This window comes from Myxine glutinosa, chromosome 1 (genome assembly GCF_964187855.1).
Source record: "Myxine glutinosa chromosome 1, kmMyxGlut1.1, whole genome shotgun sequence".
NCBI lineage: Eukaryota > Metazoa > Chordata > Myxini > Myxiniformes > Myxinidae > Myxine > Myxine glutinosa.
This window is the reverse complement of record NC_136261.1, coordinates 275,281,748-275,306,747: the sequence shown is the minus strand read 5'-3', so window position 1 is coordinate 275,306,747 and position 25,000 is coordinate 275,281,748. Positions and strand designations below refer to the sequence as shown.

The 25,000-nt window shown below is 43.3% G+C and overlaps 2 protein-coding genes across 2 annotated transcripts in view; one reads left to right on the top strand and one right to left on the bottom strand.

Moving 5' to 3' along the window:
• LOC137437620 (ATP synthase F(0) complex subunit C3, mitochondrial) overlaps positions 1-25,000 on the bottom strand; it is a 268,961-nt gene that overhangs the window by 158,022 nt on the left and 85,939 nt on the right. The window lies entirely within an intron of this gene.
• Positions 21,068-23,001, top strand: LOC144892007 (homeobox protein Hox-C13-like). Its single transcript, XM_078777165.1, has 2 exons — positions 21,068-21,653; positions 22,727-23,001. Exons 1-2 carry the CDS (start codon positions 21,068-21,070, stop codon positions 22,999-23,001), a joined length of 861 nt encoding a protein of 286 aa, XP_078633291.1.

Below are 25,000 nucleotides of genomic sequence, written 5' to 3'. Positions count from 1 at the left end.
TCATTCGACTGTCCGGAAGATCATCTACAAGTGGAGGAGATTCCAAACAACTGCCCACTTGTTCAGGCCAGACCGCCCCAGCAAGTTCAGCCCGAGAGCAGCCCGCAAGATGCTGAAAGAAGTCTCCAAGAACCCCAGAATGTCATCACGGGACCTACAGGTAGCTCTTGCCACTGTTGATGTCAAAGTGCACGAGTCTACCATTAGAAAGAGGCTGCACAAATTTGATCTACATGGGTGGTGTGCCAGGAGGAAACCTTTGCTGTCCAGAAAGAACATCAGGGCAAGACTAAAGTTTGCCAATGAACTCCTCGGCAAAGACCAGCACGTCTGGAACAATGTGCTCTGGACAGATGAGTCAGAGGTAGAGCTATTTGGCCACAGTACCAGAAGACATGTTTGGCGAAAACCAAAGACAGCATTTGACCACAAGAACCTGATACCAACTGTAAAGCATGGTGGGGGAAATATTATGGTTTGGGGCAGCTTTGCTGCATCAGGGCCTGGGCAGCTCAGCAACATACAATCCACTATGAATTCTTCATTGTACCAGAGGGTGCTTGAGGATAATGTGAGGCCATATGTGGAAAAGTTGAAGCTCAACCGAAGGTGGACCTTGCAACATGACAATGACCCTAAACATACCAGTAAATCCACCAAGTAATGGCTGAAAAGAAAGAAATGGAGGGTTCTGGATTGGCCAAGTCAAAGCCCGGATCTAAATCCCATCGAGATGTTGTGGGGGGATTTGAAACGAGCTATGAATGCAAGAAACCCCTCAAACATCGCACAGCTGAAAGAATTCTGCATGGAGGAGCAGGTAAAAATTTCTCCCAGTCGATGTCAGAGACTGGTAGACAGTTATAAGAAACGCCTACTTGAGGTTGTTTCTGCCAAAGGGGGCAATACCACCTATAAGAGCCAAGGGTGGACTTACTTTTTCCACATGCAAAATTTGCATTTATGTTTATTTAAATTATACAATGGACTCCAAAATGTAAATGTTTCATTATATTTGTTATATCATATCACCTTTATCTGTCAATATTGTTGAAATGAAGATCAAATAATGGAATACTGTTCTCCCCTATGGGCCAGTGCTCCTGCCTCACACCTAGCTCGGCTTCACGCTGTTGAAACCAAAGCTTTCAGAATTATTGGAATCTCCCGCGATGAAGCTATCTCTGAGGGCCTTTCACTCACTCACCACAGGCAGGTAGGTGGTCTTTCTGTCTTCTACCGACTCCTCTCCGGCCTTGCACCCCCAGCTCTCTCTGTGCTCTGTCCCCCAAATATTCCTACAGGTCGCACAAGATCTGCCAGCAACCCTCTGATGGTTAAACTGCCGAAATCTCGGCTCTCTGCTCACCTTCACTCTTTCATTCCTCTTTTCTCCCGCCTCTGGAAGAAACTCCCTCACTCCCTTCAATCCCACTCCTCCCTCCAGGTCTTTAAAACAGCTGTTCACCACCATCTCTTATCTTCCCCCATCCAAAACCTTGATCTTTTCTACCCCCGCTAATTCACCCCAGATCCACCTTGTTTGAAATTCCAACTTCTTTCCTGGAAGTCCTGGTGTTTTATATGTTTTATAAATGTTTTATAAGGTGTTTTATATGTCCATATGTTTTATACCTCTCCCACCACCCCCCCTTCCAATGCCCCCCCCCAAAGCCCTCTCCCTCCCACAGATCTCTCGATGTCTCCATGTCTCTCGGTCCCTGCTCTCAAATGTTGTGTTTGTGTCCTTCCACCTCTCTCCCCATCTTGTCTACCGCTCCCGATGTTATATGTTTTATGTGGCGGTTTGTCTTTCTGTGTGATTAATGTTTGCTCTTTCACGAGCCTCGATCTTGTATACAACAAAAAAAAAAAAAAAAAAATAGCTGTATGTTAAAATATGTTGAAAAAGTCAAAACTTCACATGGGGTGTACTTACTTTTTCACGTGACTGTATATGTGTGTATATGTGCATATATATATATATATATATATATATATATGTATGCATGTGTGTCGGTGTATATGTGTATGCATGTGTTTCAGTGTATGTGTATGTGTGTGTGTGTGTGTGTGTGTGTGTGTGTGTGTGTGTGTGTGTGTGTGTGTGTGTGTGTGTGTGCACGCACGTGTTTGTGAACATGTGTGTATGTGTTTGTGTGACCCACTCTCCACCGTGTGCCTGTTGTGGGAGGGAGAGGATTTGAACTCTTGAAGTCACATTTTACATGAGATGTAATAACACATTTCAAACTGTATTTCCCATGTGCACGCATATGCATTCACATGTTATCAGAAGTAAATACATTGTGTAGATTACATTATTTGTGGATCTGATAAATTGTGAGTAACCATTTTGTGAAACTGAATGTGCAGGTGCAGCACCTTAAATCAATATGTCCAAATATCACACACGTCCATGCCCGTGGGATTCCCACGGGTGACCTCACTAATATATGATATTCGGCATAGGTGATTCTGTCTGTCTGTCTGTCTGTGAAACGTCTGTCTGGCGGAGTGGCTACACCCGGTCTGGGAGAGGCTTCAAAAACAAATAATTACCATTTTTGTTTCCTTGCATAGCTTTGAGGCCTCTTTTGTTAGGCCCGTGGTGTTTTGCTCTCTCTCACAGTTTTATTTCAACTCTATTTCGATATCTCATTTCATTTTTCACAGTTGCTAACATGGTTTTAGACTAGGTTGAAAAAAAAAAAACGGGAATAAATTCGATGAAAGTTACCGTTTGTGGAACGAAATGCATTTTTAAAGGCCGATAACATAAAGACCATTGAGACTCTCATGGCTTTATCTCGACTCTAATTCACCATCTGATTTCATTTTTATCGATGGTTTTAGACTCGGTTTCAGCAATAATTTGGAAAATTCACGCACACACGGGAAAATGCCGAGATATATTAAAAATTCACGGAACGATATATCATACACCGCCCAAATAACACAGACAGGAAATTGCCGAGATATATCATACACCGCCCAAATAACACAGATGGGAAAATGCCGAGATATATTAAAAATTCATGGCGTCCTTTTCCATTTGATGACAGTTGTCACAATAAAGTCAACAATGTGGGAAGAGGGGCAGAGCTTCGTTCACATATCGCTACAGACGGTCAATTGCCGAAAGATATTTCTTCGTTCCAATTTCATTCATCATTATTATGCGGAAGTAAAGGTAATCCTGTTTAAACACTCCATTCATTCCATCGATGTTTTTTTTTTTTCACACGAGTTTTCAAGGCTGAATCGTTTTCACATCCAGGATTAATAAACAAACTCCATTTCACATGTGCATGGACATGTAATTCACATGTGTAAAATAAATAAACACGGACGGGAAATTTCATTTCGTTCTTATTTTACAAGTTATGTCCACATACACTTTAAATAAGTTTATTTGAAAATTTTAATTTCAAAAATGTCATTTTGTATGCTATAACAAAAAGTCACATTGGTTTTCGCGGGACAGAAAGGTGCAATGTAATGTTCTTATACACCGCCCAAAAGGCTTTTCCCGGGGACTTTTCCATTTGAGCTGTATTCTTTATATAGTCGGAATGTTTCATTCTTTTGACGTAGTCACAATAAAAAGTTGCAATTAGGTACTCTGCACGTGGGGAGCGGGACAGAGCATCGTTTATGTGTCACCACTCGTGTTTGTAAATGCCATCTCCAAAATGAATAAAAGAATGAAGGAACAGAACGAGACATTCAATGAACGTTAACCCCCCAGACTTGCATGGGATGCTGAGCAACAAAGACATTGGAAGGTAATGTGTGCTCAGCAAACATATACGAGAGCAGCTGTAAAGAATCCAGATGAAGTATCGGATAATATTGTTGAAGATCATCATTGGGGTGTGAGTCCGATGACGTCACCATGCGTGTACTGTTCTGCGAAACATTTCACTCATGAATGAACAGGACAAGGGGACGGTTTACACTGTGTTGCTCCAAGAGAAAAGTTCAATTACCTCTAATATTTGCCGAACCTGCTCAATTGGAACAACTGCCAGAGGGAGGGGGGGAGAGGAGACTGGGGGTGGGGGAGAGGAGCCTGGGGGAGGGGGAGAGTAGACTGGGGGAGGAGGGAGAGGAGACTGGGGGAGTGGGAGAGGAGTGAGGAGGAGTTGGAAAGGAATGAGGGGAGAGGAGTAAAGAGACCCCCACTCTCCCCCGTGTGTGACCCACTCCCCCTGTGTGTGACCCGCCCATGTGTGCCCCCTCCCCGTGTGTGGCCTACTCCCCCTCGTGTGTGGCCCACTCCCCCCGTGTGTGACCCACTCCCCCCGTGTGTGACCCACTCCCCCCGTGTGTGACCCCCCCTCCCCTGTGTGTGACCCACTCTCCCCCGTGTGTGACCCACTCCCTAGTGCAGTGTGCGTGATATGGGTGGGAGAGGATTTGAGCTCTTGAAGTCACGTTTTACATGAGATTTAATGACACATTTCAAACTGTATTTCCCATGTGCACGCACATGCATTCACATGTTATCAGAAGTAAATGCATTGTGGAGATTACATCATTTGTGGATCTGATAAATTGCCAGTAACCATTTTGTAAAACGGAATGTGCAACATCTAAATGAAGATGTCCAAATGTCACACATGTCCATGCCCGTGGGATTCCCATGGGTAACCCCACTAGTATGTATATATATATATATATATTGTTACGGACCGCGGATAAGATGTTGTTGTGCCGAGCGGATGGCACCGTGGCCCTAACAGTTACCCCGACTAACCCGATTCCTGAACGTTGGCCGAATCGCGCCACAGATATTCAATGGGGAAAAGACTAAAGCGAAGGATGTGAAGAAGAAGAAAGACAAAGGGTAAGGAATACAAATATAATTTATTTACTATTTACAGGCCCAAAAAAACCAAGGAGAAGGAAAGAAAATAAAATAATATACAGAAGAAATCAGAGACACAGTGCAATGCTAGCTTACCTACAGTCTTAATTAATACCTTGGGACAGAACAAACAAAAGACAGACTCACGCGGGGAATGATGACAGGAATGGCAGGAGGTGGATGGCTGGAGGGGGAGGAAGGTCCAGCTGGAACCGCAGCACGGTCGGGTCGGGGATGAGCAGCCGCCGCCCTCTCCCGATCGGCGCGTTTAACAGCCGCCGTTCCTTCGCGGCCTCGCTCGAAACTGCCGTCAAGGCCCCGAAGCTGCTGGGGCTGAAGCTGCGGTGGCTGAAACTGCTGTGGCTGAAGCTGCGGTGGCTGAAGCTGCTCTTTCAGGGATCCCTTACTCAACTCTACTCAACTCTGGTGGGGGCGTCGGGGCCGCGGGTTATATCGGCCACACCCTCGAACCTTCGCGAACCTCCCCGAGCGTTCTCTCTCCGCCCTCTCAAGCCAAACCCCTTGTACTTGGTTGGTTGTTCGGGGCTGGCTCACTCCTCCCCTCTATGACGATGGGCGGGCACGCCCTTCTTCCCCGAGCTGACCACGCTTAATGGCGGCAATTGTAGTTGGCAATGCGAATGGCAATGACGCAGTTGGAAATGGAGGTTTTGGGAATGGGAATGAAAGGGAATCTATCTTATTTCACTTGGTGCAATGGAGTATTTCAATTAATGGAAGACACAGCCTTACACTAATACACATAATAAGGATATAACTGTCAAAAAAGATATATCGTGTCCTGCATGTATGTTTTATGGACTAACTACGGGAACGCCCTTTGACCTTTATACAACCACAAACGGAGGGAGGAGGGGTGATATTTTACAACAACCTTTTACAACAACATTTTACCACAACAAAAAAAAAAAAAACATTCTCGTATCCACAACAATATATATATATATATATATATATATATATATATATATATATATATACATATATATATATATATATATATATATATATATCGTGAACCAATTCAAATACAACACAATAATTACTTACCACATTGCGATAAATAAATAACGAGTCAGTGTCAGATTTTTTTTGGGAAGCATTGATACAAACGAATCTGTATGGCCTATAGTGTAAGCCTAAGGGAACAGGGACGAATAATACATCCTAATTGGGAAAGGAGAACAGCACAAAGATGATGTTGTGCGAAGGACATTGTGCGTCACTGTGCTTCATTTTGAAGCCACATGATATGATTTATTGCTCCACCATTCCTGCAGGCAAAGTGCTCCTTTTTTCCTGCTTTTCAATTCACCGCCTGGTTTACGTTCATGTCGAGGAGACGCGATAGCATCTGGGACAGCAGTAACGTTCTGAGCGCCGCCGTCTGTGCACGCGTGACCGTGCGGTGTACAGATCATCAGAACGACGTGCTTTCCAATTCCTGCTCTCAAAAGGAAACGCTCGAACAGGAACGGAGATATATTTCAGGATTATGGTTTTAGTCCTATCTGGTCGGACACGTTGTGCAGTTATTGGTCGATCGAGCAGCATAAGGCATGGGTGCAAAGGTCACCCCATATATACATACATACAGTCACGTGAAAAAGTAAGTACACCCTCTGTAAAGTTTTGACTTTTTCAACATATTTCAACATACAGCTATTTGATCTTCATTTCAACAATATTGATAGATAAAGGTGATATAATATAACAAATACCATGAAACATTTACATTTTGTAGTCCATTGTATAATTTAAATAAACATAAATGCAAATTTCGCATGTGGAAAAAGTAAGTACACCCTTGGCTCTAATAGGTGGTATTGCCCCCTTTGGCAGAAACAACCTCAAGTAGGCGTTTCTTATAACTGTCTACCAGTCTCTGACATCGACTGGGAGAAATTTTTGCCCACTCCTCCATGCAGAATTCTTTCAGCTGTGCGATGTTTGAGGGGTTTCTTGCATGCACAGCTCGTTTCAAATCCCCCCACAACATCTCAATGGGATTTAGATCCGGGCTTTGACTTGGCCATTCCAGAACCCTCCATTTCTTTCTTTTCAGCCATTCCTTGGTGGATTTACTGGTATGTTTAGGGTCATTGTCATGTTGCAAGGTCCACCTTCGGTTGAGCTTCAACTTTCCGACAGATGGCCTCACATTATCTTCAAGCACCCTCTGGTACAATGAAGAATTCATAGTGGATTCTATGATGGTGAGCTGCCCAGGCCCTGATGCAGCAAAGCTGCCCCAAACCACAATATTTCCACCACCATGCTTTACAGTTGGTATCAGGTTCTTGTGGTCAAATGCTGTCTTTGGTTTTCGCAAAACATGTCTTCTGGTACTGTGGCCAAATAGCTCTACCTTTGACTCATCTGTCCAGAGCACATTGTTCCAGAAGTGCTGTCTTGCCAGAGCAAACTTTAGTCTTGCCCTGATGTTCTTTCTGGACAGCAAAGGTTTCCTCCTGGCACACCTCCCATGTATACACAAAGAATTAAGTTAAGCACCCCTACACAAAGAATTAAGTTAAGCACCCCCTAATCCTGTCCTGAACCTGAACCCCCTCGAGCACGTTTGGGACATGTTGGGACGACAAATTGCGAAGATGGTCCCTCCAATAGCCAATCTGGATGAATTGGAACGTGCATTACATCGGGAATGGAACAACCTGCCACAGCAACGCATACGACGGCTTACAGGGTCTATGAGACGTAGGGTTGAGTCAGTGATCCGATCACGTGGGTCCTACACACGTTATTGACGCAAAGATCGCTAGAGGTCTTCTCAGAACAATGACTGTACGTTAGAAAACATAAACGTCATCCACACTGTCCGTGATGGACCTATAGCTCCATACTTAAATTGAGGTGAAAATATGCCTAAAATTCCCAAAAATTTTCACCTTAAATTATTCAGAATAAAATATTGAAAACGGCATGATTGTTATGTTTTTATGTGACCATAATATCACTTCTCCAGAAAATATAGCAATATCATGGGTATATTACACTGTTTTGACGACAACAAACTTGTAATGTGCGAGGTTGTAAAAAAACGGGGGGGGTGCTTAACTTAATTCTTTGTGTATAGATCAAATTTGTGCAGCCTCTTTCTAATGGTAGACTCATGCACTTTGACATCCACAGTGGCAAGAGCTACCTTTAGGTCCCGTGATGACATTCTGAGGTTCTTGGAGACTCCTTTCAGCATCTTGCGGTCTGCTCTCGAGCTGAACTTGCTGGGGCGGCCTGGCCTGAACAAGTTGGCAGTTGTTTGGAATCTTATCCACTTGTAGATGATCTTCCGGACAGTCGAATGATTGATTTCAAATTGTTTGGAGATCTTTTTAAATCCCTTCCCAGACTCGTCGGCATCTATAACCTTCTTTCTGAAGGCCTCAGAGAGCTCTTTTGATCTAGTCATGGTGACGCCGCACACTTCAACAACAAAGAGCAAACCAAACGAAATGTCTGAGGTTTAAATAAGACAGGTTCCTCCAAGATCCTCTCTAACGATGTTCTAATCATTTGCACCTGAGCTGATGCACCTGATTCTAATTTTAGGTATTTGAAGTAGTGATAAATGGAGGGGTGTACTTACTTTTTCCACAGGCGAATTTTGCATTAATGTAATGGACTACAAAATGCAAATGTTTCATGATATTTGTTATATTATATCACCTTTATCTCAATATTGTTGAAATGAAGATCAAATAGCTGTATGTTGAAATATGTTGAAAAAGTCAAAACTTTACATGGGGTGTACTTACTTTTTCACGTGACTGTATATATATATATATACATGCATACACATACATACATATTGTCGTGTGACTGCTCTCAGTTAATACAGGGAGCGTCACGGATAGCAATCGAACGTTATTCGAGGAGTTATTCAATAGCGGGTGTTACATCTACGCGCGGCGAGAACAGAGAAGAAGCTTTTACCTGTCGGTCCCGCGCGGCAGCCTTCAATCCTGTGGAAATAACTCAAACGAAAACGGAATTAAAGTTCACAAAAATACACAGGTTTATTACCATGGATGCCGATAATACAAAATAAACGTGACGCTTACTTACTTGGCTTCCTATTTGGATCACTCCCACCCCACACTTGCACACAGACGAAGGGAAATAAAATGAAAAGAAACATTGTATGTTTTATTTAGTGCACTAAGCTGCGAGCGGCTTGTGGGGTCTCGTCAGGGCCGCCAAAAGTCATCTGTGGCGTTGGTGGGAACCTCCGGTCATTGGCGTGAACAGGCCTCCGTTGGTGGGAACCTCTCGCTCCGCATTGCTAGGCCAGCATACACTGCTGCGGCAAGCCTCGCGTCCCGGCGTGATCGCTCACTCGGTCCCATACGTGAATGCAGGGAAGGAGAATCGTCAACGCTCCACCGTCCATCGTCGTCCAACGAGCAAGGGTCCAGGGTCAAGAATGCAAGGGAAGTCCAGGGCAAGAGGGATCCAGAACGAGAAGGGGTCCAACATGAGAAGAACCATGAGACGGAAAATGTCGGTCTCCTCGAACTTTTAACGTCAGCTCGTGACATCACTGGCGCTTCTCCTCCAAACCCCGCAGGCCACCGCTACATTGTCCAGCTCTCCACCAATGCCCGCAGGCCACCCTTCGACATCATCGGCGTGCCCTGCCAATCAGTCCTCTGCTTCCCTCTCAGCCTTCCCTCCACCAATCCGAGGGAAGCCTCTTGCCCCTCCCTCCACCAATCGGCGGTCCTTCCTTACTCTACACATGAAAAACTTGATACACACGGAAAACTGTTGAGTGTGAAAAACCCAGCAGCATTGCAGTTCTTGACACACTCAAACCTGTGCACCAGACAGCTACTACCATACCCCGTTCAAAGGCATTTAAATATTTTGTCTTTCCCATTCACCCTCTGAATGGCACACATACACAATCAACGTTTCAATCGTCTCAAGGCATAATAATCCTTCTTTAACCTGTCTCCTCCCCTTTATCTACACTGATTGAAGTAGATTTAACAGGTGCAATCAATAAGGGATCATAGCTTTCACCTGGATTCACCTGATCAGTTTATTCCATGGAAAGATGCAACAGCCGCATTGACCCTGTGACCCAATGACACCACCAAACTATTGGCATCTTCCTTTGAGATGCTTTGCCAAGCTTTCCCTGCAGCCATTTTCAGTTGTTTGTTTTGGGGATCTCTGAGTTTAGTCAGCTCTTCAGCAACTGAAATACTTGCTCCACTGGATTTAAATCAGGAGATTGACTTGGCCAGTCTAAAACCTTTCACTTTTCTCCCCCTGATTGAAAATAAAACAATTCCTAACCCACTAGGCACCACAGATCACACACATATAACAAAACAATTGTAGGCGAGACATCCCTTATCTGATGTGTAGGGTGAACGCCAGACTCAAAATAGACCTCTTCGGGAACCAGGTGCGAGAAGAACAGCTACCAAGAGCCAAAACAAGCATGATGAAGATGGTGTTTGATGTGGAATGCTAGCGATAATCTACCTCCTCCACCAGGCCTCGTGGAACCCCTTGTACTTTAAGCAAGACCTCCTGGGCATGTCCTCCATCCTCTTCCTCTACGGTCCTCCAACACAGGGTAAACCCAGCTTGGCTCAATCTAAAGAGACAAAGCCACACTTAGTCTACTCTAAAACTCTGATCAGTTTGCCTCTTCTTTCACACAGGGCTTTTGTGATCTCCTTTCTGAACAACGAGGCCTCTACAACCATCGGGGATGCCTGTTCATGGTGCTAGTAAGTAGTACCCCCCCCCCCCCCGCCAATGAAAGTCGGGGGCCAAATGTTCCCCACTCTTCCCTGATGCCCGGAATCGTCAGGGCAGCACGGTCGGGGTCAGTGCCAATCGGTCCCCATGAACCGGACCTTTTCCTCTTGTCTCTGTCTCTTCTCTCTGTCTCTGTATTTCTTCCTCTCTCCCTCTCTAACTCTGTTGTTGCCCTGACTTTGTGAAGGCGGGTGTACACCATCCTGTGGGGTATCTCTGAATCGCTCCTGCGAGATCGATCGGCTGACTCTATGCCGCGGGCTTATTTGAGAGAACTGTCCGGGGATATACAACAACAACAACAACAACAACAACAACAACAACAATTAGGCCTCTTGTTGGTCTCTTCTGATCCCTCCTTCCACAAGCGTGATCTCTCTCGTTCTCCCCTCCTCCTGGGCAGAGTTCTCTGCCCTGGCCGTCCTGCCCACTGGGGCAGCACGTTTAAAAATAAGTGCAGGATGGCACTTTTGTCTCCACAGTGCATTATACTGCCATCGCTGACACACACTGGCCAAACATATGTGTGCCTCTCTCATGAGAAGTTCTCCTCTACTAGTCCATGAGGTGTTCACGCCCACATATTAAGATCTAAACTTTCAATAAATTACAGATGCTGCCTCCTCTGCATCACATGCAACAACGACTTAATCTGACAGATCCCTGTGGCATGTCAATCTAATCGCTACTCAAAACACACAGACCATACTCCACTTAACATGGTCGAACAATGGATCCCTCCTCCCCCTCCCCCATTCTACGTGACAGTATGTATAATCACGATTCATGTGCAGCTACAATCACAACCGTGCATGTATACGTATAATCACGATTCATGTAAATGCATATATATAATATATGTATACACATTACACACACACACACACACACACACACACACACACACACACACACACACACACACACACACACACACACACACACACACACACACACAATATATGTATACACACACACACACACACGCACACATACACATACTGATTATACATCATTGTACACATATTTTATGTGACCTTACATATTGTTATGTTTGTGGGGGTAGAGATGAATCTCATAGGAAAGGTAGGATGGCTTAGTTTAGCATGGACTGCGTGACGCGAAGCTGAAGCCCATCTCAATGTACATAAGCAGGGTAAACGTTGAGCTTAAAAGGGTTACGTACGTGTCGCCACACGGAGGGTGGTTTTGTGTTCACTAGTTCTAGGCCGTAAGAGTAATAATCCCCAGTATGTATTGCCTCCTGTGATTTCCCTTCTGTTTTATTTAAAATAAAAATAGTCACCATTACGAACGACAAGAACGGCCATAAAAAGCTCCAGTCACCCACAACACCGTCATGCCAACAGAGATCCGAACATTTGCCAATCAGCAAGTAAACCCCCACCCCCCGAACATTCTCGATGGGTGTCAAGAAGGCCGTGAGGCTCCGCCCTGAAGGGGATGATTTGTCAGGGAGATGGACTGATGTGATGGGGCAAGGGGATTGGTTGGGGAGTGACATCAGCGAGGGACAAAAGAGGGTGAGTTCCTCCTCCCTCTCTCTCGTTCTAGGCTTGGTTGCAGCGGTCACATTTTTGGCTCTCTCTCTATGGTTCTGGCGATCGGATCGAGAGGTCACTTTTGTCCTTTGTCCCTGGCTTGGCTGTTCCTGGCTCATGTGCAATCGTAATGAAGAGGAAGAAGCTGTCTTGTCTCTCTCTCTGCCCTGGGCTTCATGGCGAGCGGTCACATTATATCTCTCTTTCTCTATGCTGGGCTTCATGGCGGTCACATTTTTGGCTCTCACTGGTGCTGGCTTTGTGGCGAGCGGTCGCGTTTTCTGGTGTGCATTTAAGAAGAACTGTTCGGAGCCCAGAAAACCTTGCAGCATTGGAGCCAGGGGGGTCTTTTGACTCGGTGCTCATCGAGGGAGCTAAGGGCCGGGTTGTGCTGGCTGGGCCGTGATCGAGCGGGGGAACGTTGGCTGTCTGCTGCATGACTCGATGTGCTGGCAGGATAGACCGGCGCCATTGTTCGGGTACTTCTACACTCGATCCTCTCAGCGACCGATCCCACCAAAGTACTCATCAAGACCAGAGCTAAGGGCCAAATATAAAGGGGGGATTTCCTTTTTATTTTATTTCATTTTTCCCCTGTCGTGTAATTGTGTCTGAATGAACGCGCCTCAATTTAAGAATTAAGTTTACCTTAGCTTTCTTTTTGTGAACCTTGCATTTATTTTCATTAAATCATTATTTGCTGCATTTTACTTTTGTGTCCTGTTCATTTACTCGTTTGTGGGTTCGAGGAATACAACCCCTTGGCGGCCATCCAATCAGGTAAGGCTTCGGGCCTTTCCCACGTGCGCGAAAAGATAATCCTGCCAAGTTTTGAAATACGCCTCGGAGTTAACTGTTCGGCTGTCTGTCCAAGGCTTGTCTTCATCGGCCACGGACTTGACAATATATATTGTTGCGGTTTTAGAACCCACACTTGTGTAAATATGGAACTCTTGTAAATATGACATTAAAGGTTAAAGGTTGCACCCCTAGTTAGTCCACAAGCAACACGTAGGCCACCTTAGAAATTCCAGTTATTTCATTATTATGTGTTTTAGTTAAGGCCGTGTTTCCAATAGTTGAATCTGCGTTGCATCAATCAAATAAGGAGTAGGCCCTTTCGTCCATTTTGCCAACCTCTCTCTCCCAATTCTGTTACGCGCCTTGGTTAGCGCTCGCTCAACGCCGCCATTAACCATGCGGTCAGGCTCGAGGAAGAAGGGTGCCGGGACGCCAAGAACAAGGTGTGGCTCATCAACCAGCCATCAAAGGCGTGGCCGGTAAGCCCTCGCCAACCAACCAGGGCTGAGGTGAGATCGCTGGGGGCGTGGCTTTGGAGCGCGTGGAGTGATCTTGGCTCGGGTAATATAAGCGCGAACGAAAAGCCCTTTCACCGGACTCGCGTGCACACGGCAGTGGCAGAGGGATATCTTTCGGAGGACTGCGTGAGAGAGCTCGCCTACAGAGGACTTGTTCAGTGGCGCTCTTGTAACAGGACTCGCGTGCACACGGCAGTGGCGAAAGGACAATACGGCGGCGCTCATTGCAAACGCATTGAAAGGACTTGGAGAGGGTGCGTTTAGCATGACCATCCATTTGTTACGTACGCTGAAGGACACGAGCCTCCCCCCCGCCATATGTAAGGTCCGGTTGCGTTCCAACTACGCGCGGAGCTGCCTGCCGGGTTTCGCCCGCGGGACCGGAGCCTGGACCCCATCGCCTGGACCATCCACCTGGACCTTCCACCCTACCAGCTACAATCCCTGTGTGAGTGTGTCTGTTTGTCTGGGGTCATAGAATAAGACTGCCCTGTGTCCTGCTTCTTCTTCTTCTTCCTGTACATTCTTTCCTTTCCTCTTCTTTTTGGTTTGTAAATAAATTACCTTGTTCTTTCTTGGTTTTCCCTAATCTGATCGCATCCGTCCTTTCTTTCATTGGGTAAACGTGGCACGATCCAGAACTGCTAGAATCGGGTTTAGACTCTTGGTTAATAGCTCGGATCGCGGATCGCTAACCGCTCGGCATTATCCATCATATCCGTGGTTCGAGCGGGAGTTATTCCATCGTTTCCGGCAGGCGTTAGTACTTAGGTTGCAGCGAACCCCTAGGCCTAGCAAACCCTACCTAACGTCATGCCGGGAAGGACGTTATAGCTTCCCAGGACTCGGGACGGCCAGCTAAAAAGACAAAGGGATTAACCCACCCCCCCCCCCCCCCGATAAGGGGAGCGCCGACGACCGAGATCCGTAACGATATATATATATATATATATATATACACACACACATACACAAACATGGAGATGGATACTTTGAGACCTGTTAGGTCTCTGTGCCGCCAAAAACAGCAATGTGTGCAGCACACACACACACACACACACACACGCACGCATGCACACAAAATTGCGTAAACACCTAATGCACTACGTATTTATATTCTTGTAAATAATATCAAGTGTTTATGCATTTGTTTGTTACTCTTTCATGGCCAAACCGTGGTGTGTCGAAGCGCCAAATTTGGGTGTAGGTACTTCAGAATCTGGGCAAGGTTTATGTTACTGCACATAGGCCCTGAATGTCATTTTGAGGCCACCAAAGGCCGCTATAAAGCGTATACAGTGTTGGGATATAGGGTCAGACAGTGCTGCCGCTGACCCGCAGGCAAAAGGTTACCACCATGAGGCATGAGGCATGAGGCATGAGGCCAATAAGTCCAAAGGTTTTCAATGTCCAATACATCCTGAAACCCACGCTGGGAAAAGCTCACCTGGTGTTACACCACCCCTAGTGTTACATCGGACATAAAATATTGGAAAGTAGCACAGCTAATATATTTTTCGTGCAGTTAACAATTTGAAGTACACCAAAGATATCGAAACGGAGAGAATCATTACCATGCACGTTTATTTGCAGGTGCATTTCAGGATGTGCACAGGGATGAACAGTAAACCGGCTTAAAGTAATAGTCCATATTGAAGTTCATAGTCAAAAGGTTTCTCCCACCAACCATGAAGGAATGTTCTTGCACCAGCTAAAGTTGGCAAATATATTCGTTGCTCACCATTCGTTTCCAGCCATTGGTACACATTTTTCTCAGCTGTGGGTGTTTGTGATGCCATTGTGACAGAAGTCATGTTTTTAGTTCTAAAACTTTTTGTAAAACAAAACTTTTTGATTTTGCCTTGTAGACGTCATCCGCAATGCTCTGAGTTTCAGAGATGTGAAAATGAATGGACTGAACAGGATAAAAACTATAAATAACAAAATGCACAAAACAATCGTCTGTGGAGGACATTATTCATACTAACTTATGAGTTGTTACAATTACAATATATTCACAACGAAATCAAATTACCTTGGGCAGACATATCCTTTTCAATCAGACTACGGCTACTACAATTACAACTACTACTACTACTACTACCACTACTACTACTACCACTACTACTACTTGTTCAAAAGCACCAACTATTCCCTCCCACCTCCTGGTGTGGTCGGCCGAGGAAAGTGGCCCAAGTTGTTCCCGAACCGCGCCTGGTCAAGCTTGACGTTCGACGAAAGGTTGTAATTTGTTTAGGTTGCCGAAGATAACTCGCGTATTCTTCACGAAAGACGCTGCGGGATGTTGGACGTAAATGGTGAGCCAAATGGACTCCTCCTACATCAAAGCTCCTTGTATATCGTCGACGTCCACTCCCGACCAATGCTGGCAGATTCATCCTTCAACGAAACGTCCTTCCGATGGATGACGTACACATTAGTGCATCGTCCGGGATGACAGGCTGTAGCTGGTCAGCTCAAATGGGAACGCACAAACCTTTCAACTATCCTGCCAGCCCTCCTTTTCCGTTAATGCTTAAGCCAATTTCAAAATACCTCCTTATGCGCCTCGTATGGAGTTGACCACCTCACATCATTAGGATTTTTTTGTTTACCTCCGCCAACGATATCTCAAAAAGTTGTGGACGGATTCAAACGACATTTGGTGGACAGTTTGAGTGTGTGACGAGGACAAATTGATTCCATTTTGGTGAAGATCTGAATATGGATTCGGATACGAGAACTATTTAATTGTTAAGCGATTCTTCACCATTGGGAGAAAGGGCCAAAAACGATACATAGCATGATATCTCAAAACCTTGTGGATGGATTTGAACAAAACTTGGTGGAGAAGTTGTGTGTGTGACAACAACGAATCGATTCGATTTTGGTGAAGATCTGAATATGAATTCGGATACGAGAATTATTTAATTTTTTACGCGATTCTTCACCCTTGGGCGATGGGGCCAAAATCGATACATAGCAGGATATCTCAAAACCTTGTGGACGAAGTATGACAAAACTTGCGGGATGGGTTGGTTAAGTGACTAAAACAAGCCGATTAGATTTTGTTTCACGTCCGAATCCAGATCCAGCCCATCAGTGGGATACAAAACATAAACTGTTCAGCCTGGCAGAGGTATTCGCTCTACCGAGTATCGTTCTTGTTTTCTATGATATTATCAGCAAATTTCTCATGTTGAGGACCTGCAAAGTGAAATCATGTAACATAAAATTGATTTTAATCACTTAGCATACAGTCAGTAGTTATATAAAACAATATTGATCACAAAGTCCTTCATCCATAAACAAAAACAACGAAATGTGATTGTTCAGTTGACAAGGTCGAAACTAGTGCAGATAGGAAAACTGATCTTTGTGAAACAATGGATGAAATCAACAAGATGGTCATCGAGATGTCTTAACCACCGTGAGAAGAAAGGAGAAGCTCGTGTTTTGGACGATAACCCTTCGTCCGAGCAAAAAAAGCTCTTTCAGAGCTCTTTTGTTCCAACGAATGGTTAATTCTTAAAACGTCAGCTCCATGCGTCACATGGTGGTTAGCATAGCTCAATCAATATTCTCTTTATTTCATCCATTATTCTACCTGTCTAGCAATGTGGATTGATACTGGCCTTCACCAACAACAAGAACATTACCACTTCATTCCTCATTGGCCTTTGTGAAGGCTATTATTGGGGGAGAGATAGAAGCTCCTTCCCTATCAACAGCGTTGTCCCTCAGGGTGCTGTCCTGTCTCCAACACTCTTCCTTCTTTTTATCAATGACCTTCTTTCTTCTACAAGTAACCAAATGCACTTGTATCAAGCTATGACTCGACATTACATTCCTCAATGTTTTTCCCATCTGCCCCATTTTCCCTCACTCGATCTACATCTCGTTTGATCACAGCCACCTCTTTAAATTTGGATTTGGAAAAGATTTCCCAGTGGGGAAAATGTAATCAGGTTAAGTTCAATGCTTCTAAAACTCAATTTCTTCCCATATCTCTCTAAAACTCATCTCAACTCTCCAATCTCCTTTGAAAGCTCCACAATTACATCATGTGATTAAATAAACCTACTAGGTATTACCCTAACATGAAATTTATCCTGGAATACACACATTACACAAATAGGTAAGTCTGCCTCGAAGAAACTAGGAGTCATATTCAGATGTCGAAGATTCTTCTCCATTGAACAGTTGCTTGCACTATATAAAGAATTGATTCGTCCTTGTATAGAGTACTGCTCTCACACCTGGAGAGGTTCCAGCTCCACACACTTACTGGACAGAATTGAATCCAAAGTAATCCGACTTATCAACTCTCCCAATCTGACCTCAAAACTCGACCCACTCAAATTATGCTGCAAAGTTGTCTCTGTTTCACTTTTCTACAGATATTACTTCGGTTTCTTCTCCCAAGAACTTGCTGCGTGTGTACCTCCGCCATGAGCGAGACCACGGAATACTCGAAAAGCCACGACATCACATGATTATTGTGTGGCCATCGGCAACTCAAGGGTGGGTCGTTATGATGTTTGTTTCTTCCCTACCACTGCCAAACTATGGAACTCTTTACCTTCCCATGTATTCCCAAACCCTTACGACCTTTCCCTTTTCAAAAAGCAGATTTTTTTTTTACTTCCTCAAAAATTCTTCGAGTATTCTTTTTCTTCACTTTTCTATCGACGCAGCTCCTTTATTTAAGGCCTGGCCTCAATGAGGACTGTATAGTCCGTGACTGGAGCCTTCAACATAAAAAAATATAAAAAGCCTAATGTCGGTGTGTATATATATATATATGTCTATATATATATATATATATATATATATATATACAGATATACATATATATATATATATATATATATATATATGTCTATATATATATATATATATATATATATATATATATATATATATATATATATATATATATATACATATATATATATATATATATATATATATATGTCTATCTATATATATATATGTCTATCTATATATATATATATGTCTATCTATATATATATGTCTATCTATATATATATGTCTATCTATATATATATGTCTATCTATATATATGTCTATCTATGTAATCTATATATCTATCTATATAATCTATATATCTATCTATATATATTTATAAAAAGATATGTCTATCTATATATATATATATATGTCTATCTATATATATATCTATCTATCTATCTATATGTCTATCTATGTAATCTATATATCTATCTATATAATCTATATATCTATCTATTTATCTATATATATATATATATATACATATATATATTTATACATATATATATATATACTGTATATATATATATTTATATATATATATATATATATATATATATATTTATTTATATATATATATATATATATATATATTTATTTATATATATATATATATCTATATATATTTATATATATATATATATATATTTATTTATATATATATATATATATATATATATATATTTATGTATATATGTATATATATATATATATATATATATATATATATAGATATATATAGATATATATATATATATATATATATATATATATATATGTATATATATATATATATATATATATATATATACATACATATCTGTTGTTGATAGATAGATGGCCAGTGTTGGTAGAGATAGAAGCCTAGTTTTGGTAAATGGATGGAAGGATCATGTCCGTAGATAGATAAAAGGATAGTGTCGGTAATGAAATAGGAGCCTCATGTCGGTAGAGCAGGCTAGCGTGGGTAGACAGATGGAAGTATGGTGTTCGTCGGGAGAGATAATGGCTCGTTGAAGTAAGGAGATAGTGGCTAGTGTCGGTAAATATATGAGCATGTAGATAGATTGTGTACAAAAATTTCCTCCCTATATCTTTGTTAAAATCAAACTATCAATTACAATATGTTAAAAGTAGAAAATAAGAGTTTTCGAAGATTGACCTGTTGAGGCCAGGGTAGACTGATCAACATTCGTAATTGGGTGAACCATTACACCTGTTGCCTATACAAGGGTGTAATGCAATGCTATCAACAAGTATCTGACCTTCCACAAATAGTCAATGAATGACAATGCCCAAAGATATTGTTATTTTTATGGACCTTTTGCATTTCCTTTTCTCTGAACAGTCACATGTATTTTACCATTTCCATGTGTATGTTAGGCCACAGAGTTGCCGATAATGAATACGCATCTATATACAGAACCGAAATGTATTAAGTGGCAACAAAGGCAATCTGTTGAACAGAGGACCCCTCCAAACAAAGATTTACACAATGCGGATAATACGTAATGTATAAAGTAAACCGCGTGTAAACTGCCGACTTGTTGCCACAACGTGTAATCTACATCATTCTGCATTTATTTTTAATTTCCCCTTTGAAAAATAATCTGCCATTTGCAAAAGAAGGAGTTTATACGATGGCAAAAGTGGTGGCCATATACAAAGTTTGGGGAATGAAGATTATCTACAACTTGTACACATACAGGTAACCAATGAGGGTGGTATGTATGGATACGACTATACTCGACGGTTAATCGGTAGCCTAATTAGTAAGTCGGTAATGTGATAGAATGGTTAGGAAATTAGCAAAGAAGATCATATTAAAAGGATTGTGTCGAGAAAAAAAGTTTGTTGAAAACAATGAGATATTCAATGCTTCAACATCAGATTGACTTTGTTAAACAGGCCAGGGACTTATTGATCAACCCTCTGACATTATATTCTTTTCACTATGAAATAATAAATCTCCCACTACGATAAGCGCTGTTGTTAATTATTATCATGATAAATTAACGAATAGGCATGAATTTGTTGTGGGTGTTATTCCCCCCACCCCCACCCCTCACCTCTTACCATCATAATACATCAGTGCAATCATAATACAATAATTTTTCACAAAGATGGCAACAACAATCTCTCCATGAAATGGAACGAATCCCCATCACTTTTACCAACGTGTTTTGTTTTCCATGTGCTTGGAATCACAGCCTCGCCTCCCCTCGAAAAGCACCGCACAAAAGTGTCAGACAAAAGGCTCGCTAAGGAAACCTCCATGTATAGGAAAAGGCATTCGCGGAGGTAATTTAGGAATTTCTAAGGAACGCTCCGTCTCGGCGCATTTGAACTTGACTTTTACGACGTGCTGCTTTACGTGTAAATGAATTGAGATTTCGCCCTTGGCTCAAGCGGCCAACCCCCGTTCAGCGATCACAGTCGAGGGCGGCCAATGGGGCTGGCTCTTTGCTCGGGGCAGCTTGCGTCAGCGATATTGACTCTTGGAGGAACGTGCTCCGTGGGAGAGCGAGAAAGGGCAAAGCAAAGTGGGTAAAAAATAAATCCTGGGGAGTTTCCCGGTCGAGTCGCGCCGTTTGAGTTTTTAAAGGATGAGGGAGTAGCGTGTGACGAGGTCGATGTTCCACGGAGGAGTCTGCGCGGATGAGCTCGACAGGAGCACAATGGACGGACTTTGCTCGGGGTTCCCTGCGAGTCCAGTGCGTAGGAACTTCCTGCAGCCCCACGGCACAGCCACCCCGCATCATGCGACCTTCTGGACTCCTGAATCGTCGTGTCCCGCTGAGCAATCCAAGCGGATATGGTCCTCGGCAGCATGTCCCGGGACGACCACTACTTCAGGTGCGCTCGGATATGGCTGCGGGGCATACGCGAGCGCATACTACGGTTGTCGGGTGCAGAGCATGCCGCCGCCGCCGCACCCCCCCGCTTTGACCCATGGGGAAAAGTTGGCAGAATCTTCGAGCCCGCACTGTGGTCTAAACCCTTCAGACTCCAGGTCCAGAGACCTTGCTCTTTACTCGGGATACGGGCCTCATTTCCAAGCGGTACCCGGGTACTTTGACGTGTCACCTGGACTGGCTTCTGCCAGTGCGGACGTCAGGTCGGACACCTTCCTTAACTTTGAGAGTTACCGCCGGCACCAGCACCAACCGTGGCCTCTCGCAAATGGCTGGCCGGGCCAAGTATGTGGAGGGAAAGAATACAACCAGGCCCAAATCCAGCCTCTATGGAAAGCCTCCATTTCTGGTGAGTCTCAAATATGTTGTAAAAATACAGTACAGGTATCGATGTATGCAATGAGATGACCCCATGAATTGTATACTATATTTAAACACAAGAGCAGCCGTCTCCTTTATTATTACGACTTCAGAGCTCGTTTCTTATCTGCACAAACCTCACAATGGGGGAAAAATGTGCAAATTGTCATGAGAAATGTTGAACACATTTTTCTGGCAAACATTGGAAATTACATTACAGGATAACCTTGAGCAAAGTGCATTTGACCGTTTCGGGAAGACTGTTCTTCCCTGCGATTCGAACACGTTTTAAATGATTCTGGTCCAGTGTTGACAAGATCTGTTTGGCGAAGACATTTGTAAGTCGCAAGAAGTATTTCCAAGAAAATCTGATGCTTTTGGACCTTACGCACTCGAACTTGGAATGACGAATATTCTGGCGTAAAAGTTGTAAGGTATATTTGCCCCCTCCCGCCCCCCATTGCAGACCCTCCAATGCGCTGCGTCTCTCTCTCCACAAGCCGAAGCATGTTGTGTCATAATCATAATCCTATTATGCCACGCCAAGCAAACACACGTACGCGCAACACACAACCATTGTAAAATACTCATCGCCACAGACACCCAAAAAAATGGTGACCTTACTTTAGACTTTCATGAATGTTTAGAGTAAATTAATCCAGTACTGTCTATACATGTGATCTGTAGGTACTCAATTCCAGGTTTTCCAAACACTCAGGTAAACTTTATGCATTTAAAATAGTAGATTTTATAACGTTGTGCGCTGTTGTTTGCTTATCTGTTCAATGCTGCCAAAGTATATTGAACGCTTCTATTGTGTACGAAGGCCTGTAAAAATATTATATCGGTTATTTGATCTTTGTCTATTTACTAGCAGTAGAGCCTCTCTACTTCCTAACTACCTGCATAATAACTTGTGCAAATGTGTGTGACCATTGCACACACACTGCTCCTTTTGGGTGGAGGTCCGTGCGTGGTCATAATGCCCTGTAGAGATATCTCACTATGCCTGAGACTCGACGAATATCGATGTTTCAGATACTTCTTTCCGCGTCCCTCTAGGGGAGTCATTCTGCGGCGGAGCAGAAATGGGTGCCACGTTCCGCCGGGTCCGAAAGAAGAGGGTTCCATACAGCAAGACGCAGCTCGGACAACTGGAGCACGAATACAGCGCGTGCAAGTTCATTACCAAGGAGAAACGGAGAAAGATTGCCGCGGCAGCCGAGCTGAGCGAGCGCCAGGTCACCATCTGGTTCCAGAATCGCCGAGTAAAGGAGAAGAAGGTTGCCGGAAAATCAAGGGGGAAGACGCACGCGATCCCGGGTGTCTCGTCTTGAGAATTGGCTCTTTCAAACTCCTTGCCATTCCAACTTGCGGTGATTGGTGCCAAACTATGCATCATACCCAAACACTCTATATACAGTCACGTGAAAAAGTAAGTACACCCCATGTAAAGTTTTGACTTTTTCAACATATTTCAACATACAGCTATTTGATCTTCATTTCAACAATATTGATAGATAAAGGTGATATAATATAACAAATATCATGAAACATTTACATTTTGTCGTCCATTGTATCATTTAAATAAACATAAATGCAAATTTCGCATGTGGAAAAAGTAAGTGCACACCAACATTTATCACAACTTCAAATACCTAAAATTAGAATCAGGTGCACCAGTTCAGGTGCAAATGATTAGGACATCGTTAGAGAGGATCTTGGAGGAACCTGTCTTATTTAAAACTCAGACATTTAGTTTGGTTTGCTATTTGTTGTTGAAGTGTGTGGCGTCACCATGCCTAGATCAAAAGAGCTCTCTGAGGCCTTCAGAAAGAAGGTTATAGATGCCTACGAGTCTGGGAAGGGATTTAAAAAGATCTCCAAACAATTCGAAATCAATTATTCGACTGTCCGGAAGATCATCTACAAGTGGAGAAGATTCCAAAAACTGCCAACTTGCTCAGGCCAGGCCGCCCCAGCAAGTTCTGCCCGAGAGCAGACCGCAAGATGCTGAAAGAAGTCTCTAAGAACCCCGGAATGTCATCACGGGACCAACAGGTAGCTCTTGCCCCTGTTGATGTCAAAGTGCACAAGTCTACCATTAGAAAGAAGCTGCACAAATTTGATCTGCATGGGAGGTGTGTCAGGAGGAAACCTTTGCTGTCCAGAAAGAACATCAGAGCAAGACTAAAGTTTGCCAATGAACACCTCGGCAAAGACCAGCCCTTCTGGAACAATGTGCTCTGGACAGATGAGTCAAAGGTAGAGCTATTTGGCCACAGTACCAGAAGACATGTTTGGCGAACACCAAAGACAGCATTTGACCACAAGAACCTGATACCAACTCTAAAGCATGGTTGTGGAAATATGATTTGGAGCAGCTTTGCTGCATCAGGGCCTGGGCAGCTCACCATCATATAATCCACTATGAATTCTTCATTGTACCAGAGGGTGCTTGAGGATAATGTGAGGCCATCTGTCGGAAAGTTGAAGCTCAACCAAAGGTGGACCTTGCAACATGACAATGACCCTAAACATACCAGTAAATCCACCAAGGAATGGCTGAAAAGAAAGAAATGGAGGGTTCTGGAATAGCCAAGTCAAAGCCCGGATCTAAATCCCATCGAGATGTTGGGGGGGGGGGGGGGGGGATTTGAAACGAGCTGTGCATGCAAGAAACCCTCAAACATCGCACAGCTGAAAGAATTCTGCATGGAGGAGTGGGCAAAAATTTCTCCCAGTCAATGTCAGAGACTGGTAGACAGTTATAAGAAACGCCTACTTCAGGTTGTTTCTGCCAAAGGGGGCAATACCACCTATTAGAGCTAAGGGTGTACTTACTTTTTCCACATGCGAAATTTGCATTTATGTTTATTTAAATTATACAATGGACTACAAAATGTAAATATTTCATGATATTTGATATGTTATATCAGCTTTATCTATCAATATTGTTGAAATGAAGATCAAATAGCTGTATGTTGAAATATGTTGAAAAAGTCACAACTTTACGTGGGGTGTACTTACTTTTTCACGTGACTGTAGGAAATAAGGATCAGTTACGTCGCGTTTCCCCACCTCACATTGAGCCCAGATGATATTTGCAGCTCCTGAAAGTTTCTGTTGCCATTGTATACTGTATAATGGCTGAGTGAGATGAGAATATAACTTTTCTGATGTGGATAATGTATTTTTTAGAGAAGGCAATGTTCTTTATCGAGGCCACTTTATTTTGCCTTTTTATACAGAGGACAATGTCCTTGGTTGAAGAGGCTTCCAAGTGCAAGACTGGACACGTGTTTTTCATTCGTAACTGTTGCTTTCGTTTTTGTG

Bases quoted from the DNA above. Each gene is read 5' to 3' on its own strand.
- LOC144892007 (XM_078777165.1), top strand. From the start codon at position 21,068: ATGGACGGACTTTGCTCGGGGTTCCCTGCGAGTCCAGTGCGTAGGAAC. The intron at 21,654-22,726 runs GTGAGTCTCAAA...GCGTCCCTCTAG, and splicing joins ATGGAAAGCCTCCATTTCTG to GGGAGTCATTCTGCGGCGGA.